Raw genomic sequence first — 20,839 nt, 5'->3', positions numbered from 1 at the left:
GCAATAAACGCTAGCTGTTAATTGGTGGAATTGATTTTCTTGCGTATTTAGAGTCACCATTTAACATGTTTGTCATATTTTTACTGTTCTACATGCCACATAATAGCCAATCAAGAAGGTGGTAGTTTTGGTTCCACTTTCATTAAACTGAAGTTCGCAAAGAGAAGTGTTTCGCTTAGCCAAAGTTTTGTAAACATTTTGTCTATGGGGCCAGCCAAAGTTAATACTTTCGTTGCATTTATCCGGCATTTCCGGTCAAAAGAGTTTCTTTTATCCGGAGTCTACTGTATTAGCTTTAGAAGAAAGTTACAAACCTGAACAAAATTATCTCCTGAACCTACATCATTTTGCGAAGTTTTTATGACCGCGTGTCACTGAAGTTGAGAAAATGAAGATCTTATTAACATAAAATAAACCAGTGGCAAAAAAAGTTTGAAATGGAGACAAGCTAAGAAGGTATAGAACACAGCTGGCCTGACATCTGTTGCAAAGCAGAAATGTGGCAGTAGACCTAACATCTGATTCCACAATAAGAGACAGCCGAAATCAATGACAGATGGCACAAGCAATGAATACCCTGATGCATGTCTTTGTTAAGAGAATTTTACAAAATGGGCTAGTTTTCACTGACCACCTCAGTTTCACCGATTAAACTGTGTTGTCATGACTAACGGAAGCTAAATATTTCAAGAAGCTTTTTATCCCTTTTAGCTAACTAGTCTCATTTTTGGCGTGATAATTATTCCTGGAAGTAACGTCCATATGGCAAAAAATGGAAATGAAGAAAATGGGATTCACCAAGCAGCCATGATGGTTTATAAAAATCTGCAAATAGAAAGCACTCCTGCCCTGGCAGTGAAGAACAATAGTTTCATTTCTACACTCGGCAACCAAGTACTTCTGTTATTGGCCCACCCCAATAAGCCTTACATGTACATTGTAGCTAGCATCCCGCCTTATACTAATAAGAAGGGAAATGGCAGATACTGATGGAGTGCTTTATAAAGCTTTTCTATACACGTAATGACTGTTCACACAATGCTTCTGGCTTACATTTTCATGCGTGGCTCTGCATGCACTTCAGTTGAAGATACATACTTATATTTTTATTTTTGGTCTTCCCACTTATCAACAGGCATGCAACGTGTGATAATTGACAACGATGGGTGCGTGCAAGGCATGCCGTTAGGGACATTACATCTGCTAGTTTGACCTGAACAGGACAAGCAAGATTTGTTTGAATGATACAATGTTCAAAATAAATAAAATGCACAGTGTGCCTTTCTTTAGTTCAAGTAGATTTTTTTTTTTAATTTCACAGAGCACATAGTGCAATTCGGCCTATTCAGGTGTACAGTAAAACCTCGTTAATATGTAGGTGGCGGGGAACGTGGATCAGGTACACGCTAAGTGATGTACCAATTAACCGACAACGGCAGATGAGCAGCTATAGACTTACTCGCCAAAAGAGCAAAAGACCAGGGCGAGTGGTGACGTTGCTTATACCCTTTGCTGCTGTCGGTGGGTAAAACAGCACCCTACAGATGGCGGTAGTGGGCCAAGATAGAGCGACAGAGCGGTGCATGGAGGAAGGAAAAAAAACTGAGGAGGGGCCCTGATGCCACTCTTTGTGAAGCTAAGTGATGCTGGAAGTTGGCGTTGTTCTGCCATCATGTTGGGCCAGTTCTCCTCTCTTGTTTACATTTCTCGCAACCACGCTGCGCTGCGCTCAACCAGGCTGCTCGGATGCGCGTGCTCAACAGCATTCCTAAACCAAAGGATGTAATCGCGATGTCTCATCGCATTACTGTTGCCGAAGTCATGTTGAAAGAAGTTCATAATGAACTTCGCAAATTGGGCCGTGAAGTCAAATCCACTGCTTTTACCGGCTTTTATGAAAATAAACATGCCTTATCAGCCCAGCCAAGTGAACTGTTCTCACCAACTGCAGGTACCAGCCACAGCCCAGTTCTTGCGTGTTTTTAAAAAAAGATCGCCTTTATCACTCCCTTCTACTTGCTGTTCTCTGCTTGGACTTCCAGGGGCTCTCAGACGGGCTTGCGAGCTAGACGTCTGGCAATACGAAAAAAATGTACGCATTCTCAGTGCATTGCAAGAATGCACTGGAGACACGTACGACACACCGACTAATTTGCGATCCATGTGCAGTTGATGAGCACGAACACATATTCTCGTTGTGGCTTGAGGAATCGTCGTGCTTTATTGAACAAATTTCGGGTGACCGCACGTCACTGCCACAGCGCACTAGCGAGGAGGCAGAACGTCAATTCTGACTCCGCGTTTAGATGCACCGACTGCTTGAGGTGCCTTCTTCCCATGGTAAGTGAAGTTTCACGGAACCTAAGCTTTGTGATAGCCGGCGCATGGTGCAGAACAGCACAAGTGTAGACCTGGCCTACATGCGACCATCGAACAGCCGTTTGATGTGTTCGCAGGCGTAATACGTTCTGTGGAGCCTTGCTCACTCTGGAGCGCATCCACTAACCTTCACTTCCCTGTGCTTCTCGCGCGCAGAGATAAGATACGCCTGCGGTAGGGCGGAATCGTCCCTTATAGGGCCCCTGAGACGGTTTGGACAAATTTTGTAGATGCGTAGGGTACAGCTAAAGTTAATCATTCGCACCATAATTTGTATGAAACATCTCATATTAAGAGAGCTACCTCTCCGCCAGCTGATTGGCAGCTGACCTCAAGCAAGAGCTATCGAAGCAGCGTGCGTTGTGAGCATTCTGTCGCAGCGCCGAACGTTTGTGGTATTCTGGTAACCACATGCAAGCTGGGCGTTTCGACGGAACGGTGGAGGCATAAACTCAAGCTGATGAAAGAACTTCAGCGTAGATGCACATGAGCTGCCTGATCGGTCTCCACGGTCCAGCCACCCGTTGGCGCAGAGCTTAACAAGCCAAACGAAGAGCTAATATTGCTCTAACCAAGTGTACAACATTTTAAACATTTACAAAAACAATGTGTTAATTATTACACTCCTGCGAAAAATTTACACCAGCAGCAAAGCAGAATACATTTCGTTACTGCTACTGTGTGTGGTTGAGCTCTGTGCCACCAGGTGGCTGCACCGTGCAGACCATTCACATTTGCGCTTTTGCTCATCCCGTGAAACAACACGGTCAAACGGCCAGGCCCTGTCCCCTTGCGCTTGCATTTACCCTAATACCGGACTTGCGAAACGCTATTGCATTAATAATCTTTCGGTGTAACGTGACGGCTGCAAAAGCGCAAATCCTGGTGCCGATCAAATAGCGGCAGTCCGATGCACTGCAGCCAGTCCACTCATCTGCTGCCATGTAGAGGGACACAATGTCGCAGCTTGACATATTGCCAGTCGCTACGTTTGCAGTCCACAACGCAACAAAGTCTAATCATAGTGCTCGCGAAAAGACAGACTGACTCTGACCGTGGAGCTCTCGTCAAAATGGAGCATGTTGTAACACAAGCAGACAACGCTTGCTGTGTGCCGAAAGTGTTAAAGTGTAGTGAGAAATTGCTCTTGAGCATTTTCTTTCTGTTACTTTCTTTTTATAGAAACAAATTAACTAACATTCCAAGTATTACGAACATCATTTGTTCACCATAAAGGTGGAAAAATTATCGATGACGTGCCCTGGGCAGCCAATCGGATAGCTCGCCCTACTGACGTCAATTTGTGATTTACGTCATATGGGTAGGGGCGGCTGAAAATTCCGCTGAGCAGTGTGCTGCGATTGGCAGAGATGCACATTTTTAAAACTGTATAATAAATTACATGCTTTACGCGGAGCACTTAGATTCATCAATTAATGATCAGAAGGACCTACTCTAACGACTCAGTACATTTGTACAAAATCGTCAAAATCGTTTCAGGGTCCCTTTAATAAGTCAAATCAGCCGCTTCTTTCCCATCTTCCCGGCTGGGTGGCGCATGGTGCCGAGGGCAGCAAAATGCACATATTCTGCGTAAAGCTTTATCGGCACGTGTATTGTGGTACACTTGTGCCAGGTGTGTATGACCTTCGAATGCGCTCTGCTTAAAAGAGTTCGTGCTGTTGCGAGCCTTGTGAGAAACAAGCAACAGTTGAACAACATGTGTTTTAATATGCACAAAAGCAAGTCGTTACTGTACATTAATTTCTAATACCAGGATTATGCATTCTTGATTAACGTATGTTCTACGTCCGCAAATGCACCATGTGCTGTCAAAACCAGGAATCACTGACCTGCAAGGAGTTCACTGTACAGATTCTGGAACGCATCGGTTTCGGCCTGCGATGGCATGTTAGCACGATTCCGCTGAAGAGTATAAAATTTGCCACAGATATTGCTTCGTCCATTGCCATTGCCATGGCACGGTACATTGCATAAAGCCTTGCATGCGCGTTCATTTCGCAAGTCTTAGTTCCTTCTGTCCCACCTGGCCACAGCAACACCCGGGAGAGCACGGTCCAGATCACACAACGCAGCAAAGCACGGAGACTAACGCAAACCTGCCCAAGCAACGCCTTTTCAACGGTACGAAGCCTACAGAGCAACACGTGTGAGCGCACACAACCATAACAAAGTCGCCATTGTGGCCCAAGAACATGGCCACTACAGAAAAAAAAAAAAAGAGAAACTATCCTGTCACTTCCTCCACACTTTTCTTTTAGCACGCGGAGAGGGTAGGGCGCTAGGAGAAAAGTGTGGAGTTTTTTCCTTCCTCCATGGAGCGGTGGATATGCCACTGCAGCTACATTTTGGTCAAGTGGTGTAGACTGTTCGGGCATCCCGTGACATCACGTAGAAGTTGAATTCTCTGCTACTTGCTATCGTGCGAGTTTCACAAGCCAGCAAAAGCAGTGCAGCACTACGCGACGACACTACTGAAACGCGAAAACGTGGGCAGTGTAGAGTCAAGTGAAAACTAAATCTTTCGACCACCCACGTCATTGTCAAGGGTAATTTCAATTAGCTATTTTTTTTAAAAGGGAAATAGAACTGGACAAGTAGCATTTTATTTCGTCTTACAATACAAGGATGTTTTTTGCAACGAGTGGTTGAGTACTAGTGAGAAAATTTAACTGAGGAGTGCGTTCATCATCAGGCAAGTGCTTGAAAGTCCCGGAGGAGTCTCTAATCATGTCCTGCATTCACCTCAATTTCTCAAGTATTAAGGCTCTGTTCACCATAATATTGATGCCTTAGAGATTCTCGAACACTAATCTATCACTTTAGCTTTACTTAATATTTGCCTTTAGTGTCCCTTTAAAAAATTCACTAAATAGTATATATGTAATTATGGACTTTAAGACACAATAACATTTTGGAATTGAAGCCTAGCAGTGGTGAAGTCATGTCTGCATATCAGAAATCTTATGAGTAGCACCACTTTTGAGATATCTGTCCTTAAATATGCTAAGAAATACTTTGGCTTCCCAAGTTATTTTCCCAAAAGCTTTCCTCCTGCAGTCAGGATCATCTCGAAAGTGGTGCTCGACTTAGGACGTCTGCTAAGAATTGGTTAAAAATTGTATTTTATTGCAATATCAATTATGTGGACACTCCAAGCGCATTTTTGCTGTCAAGTGGGTGTCGCCATGAGGCTCCATATAAAGTCCAAGGGTGATAATATTGTAGCTGCATGCCCTACGCTGTGTGTGCATACGCTGTGTGTGCGAGTGAAAGTGTGTGAGCGGAGCCTATAATATTGGCTCAATCTTTCCCCTGTGAAAGGGATGAATGTGAAGAGGAAGTGCGCAGCCTTCTCTCACATGCGAGGCACCCAACACTGCAAGATGCCAGAGAGAGAGAGAGGGGGGGCATTCTCTCTGCTTGCAACTGCATATGTGGCGACTGCGCTTGGCCGCATGGCTGTATCTTGAGAATGATCTGAGTTGGGGGCAGAGTCGAGGTACGTCGGCGGCTCATAGCTTTGTGCGTGCTGTGTGTCCTCGGCACTCGCTTTGCGTTGAAGCGATAACATGAATGCCACATTGCTCGCTGCTGCTGCCACGTTTCCTCACACCAGTGTTTTGACAGCGAGTGTCCGCAGTCATCAAGTGTGATGTGTTCATGTTTGCTGTGTGCACTGACACCATGCTTATTAATTTAGTTTGCAAGCAAATGTTTACAAGTTGATACGGCCGATAGAAGTACTATTCTTACTTCGTATGGCTGTCTGCTAATTTGCTATCGCAATCAATGCTTTGCCTTTCGGGTGAAACTGTCTTTTAAACCTTTTAAATAATAATTTTTTTAGATTTCAGTTACAAAATTATGCTTGAGCATTTGAATTTCATGTGTAAAAAGAACCAGGACATTTCTCCATCCAGAAGACTGCAAGAAGTTATTCTAATTGAGGCATGGTTGTAGGGGCCTCATTCTTCTATTCGTGTTAGACTTATGAGGGTCACAGTTACAAGTTTTGCCAGAAGGTGAGCTTTCCTTGCATAATGAGCACTAGCCATGACTGAGCTGGCACCAGCTCATTCTTCAATTTTCGCTCAACGAATTCATGGACTGTTGTAGAGATGGCAACTTCTATAGCTGCACTGCGGTTTAAGAATGGCCACAAAGGCTTTGAGGGGGTTCTACAGGAGCTGGGCATCGTTCCAACCCAGGAGTTGATTTGCTCTGAGTGACCAGATACACCGGAGGTGAATCAGAGGAATGTCTGGAAAACAGACAGCTGAAGCTAAACCTTGTCATCAAGGTGCAGCAAAAAAGAAAAGTCTGCCTGGAGGAGGAAACTCACAAGTGTTATAAGTGTGCCACCTACACAGCAGGAGAACTTGAAGTTTGACACTTCCACAAATATTGGTCCGCATTCTGGCTGTATTTCATGCAGGTTGAGCAGTCCTTAAACCAAAAAGTGTGTTTAGAAGTTTCAACTTCATTTTCCTCTGTTTTCAATCTTACACTATTTTTACTACTTGTGCTCAGAAATTCTTGTAATTAATGTGAATCAATATCGGCCAAACCTGGTACTCGTATAGACAAGGATATGTAGAGTCAAGTATTCAGGCCTTATCGTAACTTGAAGCAATATTGATTATGCTAACTTTAGGAGACCAATCATGAGCGCTCTCAATACCTACAGCCCAAATTAATGTTTTTTTTTTTAATAGAAACACTAAACGAAAATAAGTTTTAGCTCACTTCCAGTTAGTTGTTCATAAGAAGCAATATATGCTATATTAAAACAATCTCCTATGCCTTGTTGGAAGCCAAAACCTTGCACAAGAGACCATAGCTTTCCTACTTTGAGGAGTCACAGAAAAATAACAGATTAAAATATTGAAAAACTAAAGAGCTATCCGAAAATCAGCGACTGAACTCTATATTCTGCATAATTTTCATTCAGTTCGCTTTATTATGAAGAAATATGAATCTCTAAGGCACATCTCCCTTTAAAGGGCCCTTCACCAAGCCCCGTTGTAAATTTTAGTTTCAGTTTTTAAACTAGAAGTTCTAAAACACCGTCTAGGGATTGTTTTGCTGAAATAATTTTTTGCAAATTGGTTCATTATTGGAGGAGACAGACGAAATCGAATGCCGTGTTACCATACCTATAGGAGGCAAGTGCAGCTCCCCTCTCAGAGGGAGAGAGACACTCTCTCCCTCTGCATCCATGACATTCCTTCCACTCCTTCTCCCATACCAAAACTGAGGGGCCGCGTTGGGTTCACCTGACTAGCCCAACCTGCATTTTTTTTTTCGTCTTCCCTTTTCGCCATGCAGTGCCTTTCCGGTGGCAGCATTGCGTGTTTCGCATTGGACGATTTGTCGAATTAACGTGTCATTTTGAGTGACGTTGCTAGGACAGCATTTCACGTCACAGCGTTTAAGCGTGTTACCTTGACTCTCCGGCTGGGAGCGGCTACTACGCGTTGCAATTTATCATGCATGTCTGCCTCTTCTAGAAATCCACCTAAAAGGCTGAAAAGTGCTATCTGTCACAGGCAATGTAAAAGAACAAAAAAAGAAGGCAGTTCAAACTAAATGTAGGTGTTACAGACATGGCTGCCATTTGGGGGCTTTTGAGCATGACTAAATTAAAAGGTGTGTTGATCAACTGGGTGACAAATTAATTGAAGCCGACTGCAGTGACCAGCTACTCCACCTTCTTATTGACTCTGCTGTTGCCCTGAATTTAGAATCATAAAGGTATAAGGTACAGTGGCATGACAGTTGCGATCAAAAGCCCTTACACGTTGAGCACTACTCATTCACTAGTAAGATAAGGCACAGCTGAGCAAACCAGACCATGGAGATGGTACAGACAAACATGTAGGCCAGCAAATATGACAGTCCGATTTCCACGGCTAAGCACATGAAGTGGAAGGCCTTACAACCTTGCAGACAGCACCTACTCTCTGTGGACAAGCCAGTGTTTCCCAGTCTCTGTGAACCTATTTTCAGGGCCGATGACAGCGACACTCGATGTGCAGCCACTTTCACCCGCACACCTAAAATGTGGGTAGAAGCAAAAGCAAGCATGCAAAAAAGGTTTGTATAAATAAAGTTCTGAGGAAATATGTAAGGCGAGCAAGGTACCATGCAGAACAAAAACTGTCATCCGCTTAACTGACTTAACTGTAGCATAATTATAAAAAGGTAGTCATTTTACTCATTATGAAAAGCAAACTTCGCAGTTAATGAAATCCTGCTATTTTGCCAGCAAGTTCGCTTTTATGAGGGGGACAAGATGGCTGCTCTAGCTGCATCATCATCTTTCACAATATACAGTGTCTACACATTTGTGTACATAACTTGTTTTTGCGAGTTCCATGCAGTGGTGGCAAGAAAGAAAAAAAGAAAAGCCATGAAAATAGAGCTGCATGTATACTGAACCCTCTGCCTTACATAATATGGTGCCACTTCACCTCAGTGTGCAGAATATTACTGCCTACAACTTTACTAAAGGCACTACTATGTTCGACAGGAAGTTCAATGCGCTGCATTTCATCAGCTAGGGTAAAGGATAGTTTTTTTCACCTTTTTTTGTGATGCATGCAGCCAATGTTCACCTTACACCTGTAGTTTTAGCCAGTAATTCGTTTATTTTTCTTGAAAAAATATTTCAACTTAAATGGCTTTACATTAAATAGAGATTTCATTACTTTATAACTACGTGGACCCACAAGAAAGTGCTCAAACGATTGTTCTACTGCCATGAGTTTTTCCAATTGAGTCTGTACCACTGAGAAAAAAATCCCTGAACATACTGCCTGTTGCAGACTGCTGAGATAGGTAGTATGAGACATGGTTGATGTTCTGATTGAATTATACACACTGGTTTGCTGTAATTAAACGTTGATAAGATAAAATTTAAGCAAGAAAGTGGCATTTAAGTTATGTCCACATTGGATAGTTGCAAATATTTACCTTAGTTTATAGCAAAGATAGCACAATTTTACAGGTGCTGTTTTCACAAGAAAAACAAGTCTTTACGACTTCCTATTAATGGCCCTGTGGCTGGAAAACCAATGTGACTTCCCATTTTTAGCAGCTCTCTGTGTATGCCTCGACCCAGTTTCACTACACAAGCTCGCTATCATTAACTTGTACCTAATTCTCTACTCTTCATTGCCAACATTGCTGAAATAACAGTGACCAACTACTTTAACTTGCATACTTTTTTTTTTCACATGATGTTTTCTACATTGAAGCGAGCATAACAAATTTTTGCTCGTACACTGAGCTATGTGAATTAATGTAATGATGACAATCCCAACCATATGGAGTGGTTCACTGTATTGATGGAACATGGTTATAATGGCGCATTTTGAGGACGGGACACAGAAAGAATGCACAGAGGACAGTCGCATTCTTTGTGTCTGTTCCATGTCTATAACCGTGTTTCATCAAGCCGGCAACCAACTAGCCCATCTAAGTCGCTTAATTGGTTCATTGTAACATCTCAGTTATTATTTCCCTTTCACTGACTGCTACTGCTGATACAGCATACTATAAGCTAATAGGCAAGCATTAGTGGTATTTTGCAATCGGTTGTTAGCACCACAACTTATAGTCATGAAGTGATCCTGAGGTCTTATTTTCTAATGACACATTTCATCATCCATTCTTTTTACACTATGTCACTCGCTATGAAGAAGCTATGCTGCCATTATTGGGCCTCTTCAATTTTCCACTTCTCGCTACCTGCAGGCTGCGAGAGCCTGCCAGAGCACCTTCATTTTTTTCAGGTTGCTCTGTCCACCATGCCACGCACTTCCGCCGGGCGTTCATTTTACTTGGGCTGGACAATTCTGGCTACCCACGGGCTGCCAGAACCAGCCAGGATGATTTTGGTCTGGCTGCAATCTGGAAGTTCTCTGGCTAGCAAACAACTAAAAGAGGCAATGAGCGCTTGCCGCTACCTTTGTGGGGACTTGACGGATTGCAACTCGGGTGCTTGGAGACTTTACCTCGCTCAGCCAATTGGCTACGGTCATCTTTGGATTTCCTTACTTCTAGCATTATCTTCTTAAGTTCTCGCGAACCGTTCCACAATGTGAGGTGGTGTGATACGAGCAGCGGTGAACCATTTGAAGCTTTTGTATGTGTATACATGTGTGTTCCGTGAAAGCTTCTTCCCGGCAGTGAACAGTGCGCCACGCTCTCGTGCGTGCGTGTTATCTGCATTGTGTTCTGCGCAAGTTGTAGATGCTCATTCACACACACTGCGGTGCATTTTCGGTTTGCCTTTCTCTGGTGGTGTTCCTTTTCACATATCTCCGCATATATATGCGGTGATATCTCCTTTTTCTGCAGTTAACGAAGGCATTTCAGCTAGCCCGGGTTTGCTCCCTGTCTCCGTCGTATGCTTGGGTGGCAGTTTGAAATCGATATGTGTTCGAACTGCAGGTCATTTATGTCAAGAATGCACTGGTCAAGTAATAGACACATGTACATTAGCTTATTGCTCTCATGATTGCAACCAACATTGTTTTTCGTGTGAAACTTTTCGCTGGTCACAGGCGGCGTGCATTTTCATGCGCCAGCTGCATTCCCAGCTCCATAGGGAACTTTCTGAAATCAAAGCCCAAGCAGGTCGGCACAAAATTTTATACGTATAAGACATACCCGATATCCTGCTTTTTCATGTCTCGTCAAGTGATGACACAACGATAATTCATCAACGTCACCGGCGGGCAATACAATCGCTTTCGAGGATACGATCCCTCACGTGCAATTTCGCGTCTTGGCATCGGACAAGTCCGAGGCCATCTGCTGTGCTGTGCAAAATGAGGTTGGCCCAGTGCACGTCCTGTGCTGAGTCACGTGAAATCTCGTGAAAGTGATTGTATCCCTGAATGCAACTATATATTTTCAAGCTGGCAACACATAAATGGGCCGACTATGCCGAGCCCCCGCCGGCCTCACTGGGTGCTGTCATGCTGGTAGCGTGTTTACATTCATCCCGCGGCCAGCTGCCCTGGCGTTTGATTTTGCAAACTTCGGGCAGCTTCAGGTTGTCTTGGAATTCCAGCCCACATTACTTCCTATCAGGACCGGAACTAGCTGGCTACCGTCTGGCTGCCAGCAGGCTGCCAGAACTCCGAAAATCGAAGAGGCCCATTGGGGGCAACTTGGAGCAACAAATGATAAGAATGGAAAATGAAATTGATTATTACAAAATACAGTCCTTGTAACTAGTTCAGTTTTCCTCGGCACTTTATGCAACCCTATAATTGGCTAGCACACAAAGTCTGTCATTAGGCAAGAAAAGAGAAGAGCAAGACATCACAAACTAAATAGTCACACAGCCTACTGTACAGCAATAATACCAGAAGGAAACTCGGGTAAAACTACAGTAAAACCTCGTTAATTCAAACTCTTAATTTGAAATCCCGGATAATTCGAAGGTTTTCTGTTGTCCCGTAATGTAAATTTGACTGGATAATTCGAACCGGCGGCCTAGGCCAACCCGGTTAATTCGAAGATTTGGGGTGCTGTACGGCAATTCCTGATCCCCATTTCACCGTAAACCTGACGAAATGACGGCCATTCGAAGCTGCGAGGCGACGCCACATAGCAATCACGATTATTTATAGATGAAGCGCCCGACCCGTAGTACTGCTAGCACAAAAATCAGTCCACGGTACGCCCCGCGCACCGCTGAAATGTGCGCCTACAGAGGAGATGTGCTTCACTGCAACGCAGCAGGCATACCGGTTTTTGTCACGTGCTCTCGTCCCCCATTCCGCACGCTCCTCACAGTCGCAGCGGTCGCAGTGTCAGCGCGTGTTCTGTGCCACTGCCACTGGCTGCCATTCGCCCATTCTCTCTCCGCGCCTGCGGCGACGTGCGTGCGCGCATCGCCGGTCTGCACCGTTTCTTTGTGTGCGGTGGTTGGGGTGTTGCAGCTAGCGTGTTTTTTTTTAACTGTGCAGAAGTGCCAGTGAGCGAAGATGCCGAATTATAAAACTTTAATACTCCAGCAGAAGTTCTGATTAATCCAAGAAGCGGGTAAGAACACGTGTTCCAAGACTGAGTTGGCTGAAAGGCACAGCGTGCCCCTCTCGACGTTGTCCACAATATTGAAGAAAAGTCGAAGGTACTGGAGGCCTGCAGCAAGATGTGTTCTTCGAAGCGGTCGCGATTACAGGCTCCCGCGAACCAAGGTGTGGAATCAGCTTTACTTTGCTGGCTGCACAAAGCAAACGCAGCCCACTTCCCCATCAATGGAACGATACTGCGGGAGAAGGCCAACGATTTAGCTCTACAACTTGGGCACAAATAGTTCAAGTGTAGCAATGGATGGTTCAGCCGTTTTAAAGAGTGCGATAATTTGACCTTTGTATCCGTCTGTGGCAAGAGCGGCAGCGCAAACGAGAGCGTCGTCGACGACTGGAAGAAACACACGTTGGCTCTGTTGCTTAGTGAGTACAGTGCAAACGATGTGTACAACCTTGACGAGGCAACCCTTTTTTACAAGATGCTGCCCACAAAAACGTTCGCAGCGAAGGACACCGCGGTCAAGGGTTGAAAGCAGGGCAAACAAAGAATTACCGTTCTGTTCGGTGCGAACATGTGTGGTAAACACAATATGCCGCTACTCGTAGTTGGAAAAAGTGGGAAGCCTTGCTGCTTTAAAAATGCACGGCTGCCTCCAAGGGATGAGCTTATCTACCGGCACAACAAGAAAGCCTGGGTCACAGGTGCAATATTTGAAGATTACGTTCGGCAGCTTAACCGCAAGTTCGCGGCCACAGGCAGGAATGTACTCTTCGTTGTTAATTGCCCGGCGCATGGTGACATCCCACACCTGAAAGCTATCGGGATGGTATATCTTCCTCCGAACACCACGTCGACCTTGCAGCCAATGGACCAAGGTGTCATTCACCACACGAGGAAGCGCATGCTCCTTTGCTACAACAGCGGCAAGGAGTACTCCATCGACCTCCTTGGGGCCATATGTCTTATTGTGTATGCAGGGAAGCAAGTGGAACCCACTTTGATCATGCGGTGTTTTGAACACGCTGGCTTCTGGAAGGAAAGCCCCGTTGATGCTGATGCTGATTATTCACATGCATTTGATGAAGAAGGCGCCGAGTATTGCAACCGCATCAATGCACTCTGCGCAGAGGATAGCAAATCTGGTGCAGTCGGCTTCGCCGAGTATCTGAACACTGAAAATGATAAACAAACGTGCTACTCAGACTTGGAGAGTGAAGCTATCGTTCTCGGGGAAGTTATTGGATCGCTGAACGTTATCCGCAGTTTTGTTGAGTGCAACGGTGGAAATTCTCAAATGCCACACGTAGTTAGCCAACTAGAAAACATGACTCTTGGAGCCTCGAACTACAGGACGCGGCAAACCAGCATCTCTGATTACTTTAAATAATTCAAAGATCGCCGAATAAAGGTAGCACATTCCTGCAGTGAAATTTTTGCCTGGGTTGCATTTTTTTGTTTGTTCGGTTAATTCGAAAACCTGCTTAATTCGAAGATTTTTTGCGGTCCCGATGACATCGAATTAACGAGGTTTTAGTGTAGTTCAAGGGAACTAACTTGGGCCAAACAAAGTCAAGGAAAGTGTCACTACTATGTAAGATTACAAATGGCAAGTAAAAATGCTATTGCATGCTCAAAGTGTGGACTCTTCACATACGTCTTGACTGCCGAGATGATGTCATCTTTGCTGCAGGCAAATAACCTCTGCCGGTGCTCTTGCCTCATCTCATCTGTCACTCCATGCAGGAATGCCGCGGCCCCACGGTCACCTGGAGTGATTGGCTTGTCAACCTGCACTCGTTGGTAGAACGGCACTGCTTAAGCCCAGGACAGAGAGAAGTTGTGCGATTAAAGTTTTAGCCCTGCTGTATTACCAGATGAAACTGCACCGGCGAAGCCAGTAAAGCTTGCTATCCAGCAGGGTATATGCATATTACATGTGCAGTACTTGTACTATGTGGCTACAAAAGTGGATAACCATATTATTTGTATAGCTGGTATGGCAATACAGCAGGGCCTAAACTCTCCATTGTGTAAGCACAGTATAAATGCTGTGTGTGAACAGCAGTGAAAGTTACATTGAGATTACTTTGGCAGAAGCAACGAATGTGAAATGGATGAAAAGTTGAAAGCCCCATATCTTTTTTCCAGGGTGTTGTGAACCCAAAAGCTATACATATAAGCTGCAGAAGAGCCGCACTGTGTAGGTGTTTAACACCATAGGTATGAAGTGACACACCCCATAGCTTCTCAATGTTTACATCGGAGTGCAACTGTGAAATATGTCGTCCTGCAGCTGCTGTCAACTCCAGTCATGGTCACGTGGCCAGGGATACCACTCTCAGCCCGCAATTTAAAGAGAGAGTGATGCAACAACCCTCTTTCCCATTGAGGAGCCCACTTCACACAGGCAGTCTGCTTGGGCATAGCATAACCAACTAAATAAACATTCATCTTCAGCCCTCTAATCCTGCATTCCCGATCTACAACACAGGGCAGCAAGCAAAGTTGGCACTGAGCTGTTTTTATGTGCTATGTGCAGAATATGAAAAAAAGAAGCATTACAGTTTCAATGCCTAAGCACTGTAAATATGCTTAGGCAGTGTGTATTTAAGGCTGACAAGTTTCAGCTCTGACCCCAGCAACATACTGCAGCCAAACCTGCTGTGGCCATAAATGGCTCTAGTATTTAAAGATGAATCTCCTTGAAGTCCTGCCTCAAGCTTTATTATAAATAAATGGTTTTCATATTATGCAACGGCCACAATTGCTGGAATAGAAAAAAAAATATAAGAATAATTAATTGCTGCCCACAGTGATCAATACCTTGTGCACTTCACAGCGTTACGTAGTGCCTTGTGTGCCATACCACTTGTTCACGCATGTGTGAGTTTCTCATGTCATTGCATAAAACTGCATACAATGATGTTCAATCTCCTACAATAAGGCTGCCTGAACCATGCCCCAGCGGTATCTTCAGCAGGCATGTATTGGGTATTGCAATGGCTGTCAAGCCAGGTTAAACTTGGTAATTTGTGGAAGACCTGGCCCCTTTTATACTCTCCTATGAGTACACATGCTGCAATATAAAATGCCAATTTGACATCAGATTAAATAAAAATCTCTTTCTTTTTTTACTCCATACAAAGTACTGGCTTATCTTCTTCTTTACCACCTTTCCTTTAACATTTGAAATTTTTACAGCACATTGATTTGTAATTTATTTCATAACTTGAGGCTTTTGAGCTGTGAGGAATCAAAAAAGTTATTGAGTAAAAATTAACATCGCATAAGAACATTGTACAAGAATATAGGGCCCTTCCGAACAGATATGCTTTGCCCCAGTGAGGTAAAACCTAGGGTAAAAAGGGAAAAGGAAGTCCCCATTGTACACACAATATCACTAGGCAACTTGTGTTCAAATAGCTTTTACATAAGGTGCTAAAATTAAAATCCGGGGTTCCACGTGCCAAAACCACAATGTGATTATGAGGCAGACTGTAGTGGGAAACTGTGGATTAATTTTGACCACCTGGACTTTCTTTTAATGAGCACCCAATACAATACAGTACAATACAATACAGTACGCCAAGCATCTCAAAACACTGGCCCGCATGAGGTAAATTGGTAAAGGTGTTTTACTCAGCCTTTTTAGGCATGCATCCGTGGCCTAATAGAGCATCGCGCTTCTGTGCTAGAGGAACTAGGTTTGAAACCAACCACTGGAAATGTAATTTGTTTATATATATAAACCATATTTCTGCCCATAAAATTTGTACCGAATTTTTGTTTTTAATTTAACGTTAAAGTCGGGGTGTGGGTTATATGTGAATTTCACCTTGAGGTAGTGCAGCACAGCAGCGCAGCACACACTGCCGTGAAGCCACACCTCAAGACAAGGTTCTCCATTTAAAGGGACACTAAAGGCAAATACTAAATTGACGTGGACTGTTTAAATACCATTCCAGAAACATCGCAATGCTTGTTTTGCGCCAAGAAAAGACTTGGTTTACAAGAAAATTGCATCTGAAGGGTCCGAATGCGTTTTTTGAAATTCAAATCTCCCGCCACCCAACCTGGGGAGTGGTGACATTGCATATGCCATCATCACCCTTTGCTGCTGTCAGTGAGTAAAACCCCACCAGACAGACGGCACTTCCAAGCAAGACTGAGTGATGGATTTGCCGCTGCAACTGTTTTTTGGTGAAGTGGCATATATAAACTGTTCGGGTATCTTGCGACATCACATGGAAGTTGAATTCTCTGCTACTTGTAGTTTGTGCAAGTTCGTGAGCCAGCAAAACCAGCGCAGCACTACGCAATAACGAAACTAGTGAAACGTGAAAGCGTGGGCAGTGTGGAGTCGAACGAAAGTGAAACCTTTTGACCACCTGTGTCGTTGTCAAGGGTAATTTCAATGCTTTCTTTTCTTCTAAATAGTGAAATAGAACTAAGCAAGTAGCATTTTATTTTGTTTTATAATACAATACAAGGATGTTTTTTGCAATGAATGGTTGAGCACTAGTGACAGAATTTAACTGAGGAGTGCTTTCGTCATCGGGCAAGTGCTTGAAGTCCGGGGGAGTCTCTAACCATGTCTTGCATTTAGCTCAATTTCTCGATTATTATGGCTCTGCTCGCGATAATATTGATGCCTTAAAGATTTTCCAGCACTAATCTATCATTTTAGCTTAATATTTGCCTTTAGTGTCTCTTTAAAGGCCATTTAAAGCTTCCTTATCTCCTAGGGAACCCCACCATCTCCCCAGCCATGCGTGCTGATCTTGATTTAAGCTTGCAGATCGCATATCATGGTATCATGCCCATCGTTTGCTCCATCGCAATTGCCCGTGTGTGGGCTGCTCTGTCCGCGCAGTCATCCTCTATCGTGTGAATGCTGGCTGCAAAGTGATCTGATTCACGTCACATGTCACATGACTGATCCATCCGTGATCATGCCTGTCGAGTGAATCCAGCTTTATCAGCGTCATCAAAAGGGGGGGGGGGGGGTTCAAAGAGCTGCTGGCCGAAAATATGATATGGACGAGTCGTGCACCCGCGAATGAAGACAGTCTTTTCAAAGATTTGAGCATGGTGACATACAGTTATTTCCGCAGGTTATACATGCAGGTATTATTTTTTTCCAGGCTGTGGTAATTGGGGGTACCGGCTATACACGGTGGTGGGTTATATGCAGAAAATTATTATAAAGGCACGCGTCAAGGTTACCCACCTAAAAGTAGAAACATACAAAGCACCATGTGGGGGGCAGCAAAAGAAAGCTATCGCGTTAAATTAAGTGTACCTGAGCCCTGCACAACAGCAGCTTTACCCTGTAATATGCAAGCACAGCACTCATGGGTTTAAGCTCTGAACAAATGTAAGTACAGTACGCATGCATGCACACACACACATGCATGCATGCCCAAACGTACATGTGTCACACACTGTCATGACCCCCGAAAAAAAAAAAAAAAAAAACTTAAGATCTGCAAGCTTTCATAATGGAATCGGTGGAGCTCACGGATTTGAACAGTAGTTGGTTTTAGTGGTAGTTAAAAGTGCGTGTGTAACAGGCACATAAGGCACACAATTCCAGCATGCATGCTCACCTTCGCAAAGCAGGACAGCTTAGATTCTGCAAGGTCTTCTTCTGTAAACTCTCCTCTTGTGAGCCATGCTACCGAGTCACAAAATACATCCAATGTTTTCTCCATGTTTGGGTCCCTTGAAACAAAGAAATTAAGCCCTCCCTTTAGAAATGTTTAGTCATCACCAAGTGCACTTCAACCACATCACCTGAAAGCATGCTTAATTAAGCAATAGCAAATTATAGCCTAGCAGTATTTTATTAGTGGGTAACATTGTGCATGATAACACAAATTTTACTGTCCTCCTTTCCCAACAGCCCATAAATAACTCCTCTCGTTAGTCATATCATAAGAAGCCAACAAACGCTGACACCAACGACAACATAGGGAAAATTACTTGTAGTTAATAAATGAAATAAAGAAATGATAAATTAATGGAAATGAAAGTGGATGAAAAACAACTTGCCGCAGGTTTTTCATTTATTAAGCACAAGTAATTTCCCATATGTTGTCGGTGTCAGTGTTTGTTGGCTTCTTATGACTAATAAAAATCGAGCCCCTCAGTTAACCCCCTTTCCTCTCTTTAGTAAGGTTTAGTCGCTACCAAGTGTATTTTGGCCACATCTCCTGAGGGCATGTTTATATCGGCAATGGCAAATATAGCTTAGGTAACACTGTACATATTAACATAAATTTTGGTGTGTTATACTTCTTAAAATGTTCTGGAAGCCTACCTGCCCTTCTTAGCTTTCCCAACAGCCTTATGCCCACAAATAATTCATCAGAGTGACCTGAGCTGCTCTATACCAGCACAATTTATTTGTTGACACAGCTTTACATTCCAAAGCTGCAGTTCGGCTATAAGAGATACCACTGTATGAAGGCCCTGAATTTTGTGGGCCTGGTGTTGTTAACAAAACATTAAAATCTTTGTATATGAGTGTTCCTTCCTTCCTTATTTCTTTCTTTTTTTTTGCATTATGCCCCCATCAAAATGGCTACTGCGCAATTCTTCAATAACAATAACACTTCCTTTATGGAAAAACCTGTCTAAGAATGTGTCAATGGACCAGAATGAAACAGAAACACAATGTTCAGTGGCTCGTCACCTGCCTACAATGACCACACTACTGACTATTCTCAGCAATGTGAGCACTCTCTTTCAATGCTACAAAGTTAGCAGGCCAACTAAAACTGTAAAAAATGTGCGCTGCTTTGCGTACGCTACACTACAGCATACAGCGTATGCTAAACTAAAACTGTCTAGTGAAATTCCATTGCAGGTGGCTTTTAAAGCAAGCCATCTCTTGGTCAATTTATGAAATCAAATATGCATCACATAAAAAGAAATATTTGAGCCACATTTGAGATTTCCAACATTTACAAATCACTGAAAAAAAAAAAGATAAGTTATTGCAGTGTAGTGTTCCGCATTTTACTCCACATTAAAAGAAAGTTGTACACTTTTCCAATCATTTCTTGCCAAGAATGGACACAGTAAGGCTATTGGGCCCATGCCACGGATCTGAGGAGGAGCAAAAGCACTGAGAATTATGAAGGATTAGACAATGCAATAATTTTCAGACCTTGCATTGTTCCTCAGTTAAGTACCTCAGGATAATCGGTGTGACATTCAATATGCAATTAAAAGCAAGAAAAGCTGAATGCCGACCAAAATAAAATGCAGGAAAGCATACAGCGCTAACTAAACTCAGCCAGTAATTGCACGAGCTCGTGAGACTACCTGTATGAGTAAAAGCTGAGGCATCCACCAGGTTGAACAACAGCACCCACTCCATAGGCGCCACCTTTTTCCCTAAAGAGAAAACAAAGGACACATTAGGAGATTTAACTCTTTCATTACCACACCTATACAAATTGATCACCGGTGATCAATGCTTTAGATTGGCGATTTCGACATGTTGGAGCCGTATCTTATCCACTTAAGGCCATTCAATAGTTAGCACAGGCACTGAACTTTCAGAATCAATTTAAACTTTCGTGCTCCGGCGATGTTGTGATTTTGGATGGACCTTTTTGCGAACCGATGTGCGTATGTTGTAGCAAAAAGTGGCGTGGATGTCACGTTCTGCCACGCTGGAGAAAAACGCATGCCGCTCACGATTACACTGCACTAGACATGAAAACTGTTTACAGCGCAAACACATGCAACCACAAAGTATAAGGGACAGGACACAAGCGCTGTAAAAGGTCAGTGATGCAAGAAGAGGGAAGAACACAGAAGGAAGGGCCCACTGAACAAGAAAGGTACTTCATTAAAACTTCTTTCTGGGCGAGTTGGTGCATACTTGACATGAAAACTGTTTACAGCGCAAACACATGCAACCACAAAGTATAAGGGACAGGACACAAGCGCTGGACAGGACAGCGCTTGTGTACTGTCCCTTATACTTTGTGGTTGCATGTGTTTGCGCTGTAAACAGTTTTCATGTCAAGTATGCACCAACTCGCCCAGAAAGAAGTTTTAATGAAATACACTGCACTAGAATCAAAATTTTGTAATAAAATGACTCCCAGCAAGTCAAGAATTATGTCACCGGCTTTGCCATCCGACAGTGCTGAGCAGTGATAACTAAAAATGATGCCAGCTGTTCACTAGTGTGTTTTGGTTTGGAGTCCCGAGTTGTTTTATTCCGCCAAAGTGTATTTCTGAAGGTCCGCTGCATGTCCAACATGTGGACCTGGCATTTTCAACCAGTTTCCAAGAGCTTCGGTTTCGCTTCTCTCATAAAACCTAGGCAAGGGGTGCTGCCAGTGTCACTGTGCAGTTATCG

The 20,839-nt window shown here is 43.7% G+C and overlaps 1 protein-coding gene across 2 annotated transcripts in view; it reads right to left on the bottom strand.

The window, feature by feature from the left end:
- Positions 1-20,839, bottom strand: part of LOC142575630 (presequence protease, mitochondrial) — a 157,467-nt gene that overhangs the window by 9,492 nt on the left and 127,136 nt on the right. For both annotated transcript variants that reach the window (XM_075685150.1, XM_075685158.1), the window contains exons 24-27: positions 19,789-19,860; positions 18,066-18,180; positions 14,111-14,244; positions 8,364-8,459 (exon numbers count right to left, since the gene is read on the bottom strand). In XM_075685150.1, coding sequence (XP_075541265.1) covers positions 8,364-8,459; positions 14,111-14,244; positions 18,066-18,180; positions 19,789-19,860 — 417 coding nt within the window. The remainder of the gene's footprint in view (positions 1-8,363; positions 8,460-14,110; positions 14,245-18,065; positions 18,181-19,788; positions 19,861-20,839) is intronic.

The sequence above is a fragment of the Dermacentor variabilis genome, chromosome 1 (assembly GCF_050947875.1).
Source record: "Dermacentor variabilis isolate Ectoservices chromosome 1, ASM5094787v1, whole genome shotgun sequence".
In the NCBI taxonomy this organism is placed as follows: domain Eukaryota; kingdom Metazoa; phylum Arthropoda; class Arachnida; order Ixodida; family Ixodidae; genus Dermacentor; species Dermacentor variabilis.
The sequence above is the reverse complement of the archived record's forward strand: the minus strand, read 5'-3'. Positions and strand labels throughout refer to the sequence as shown.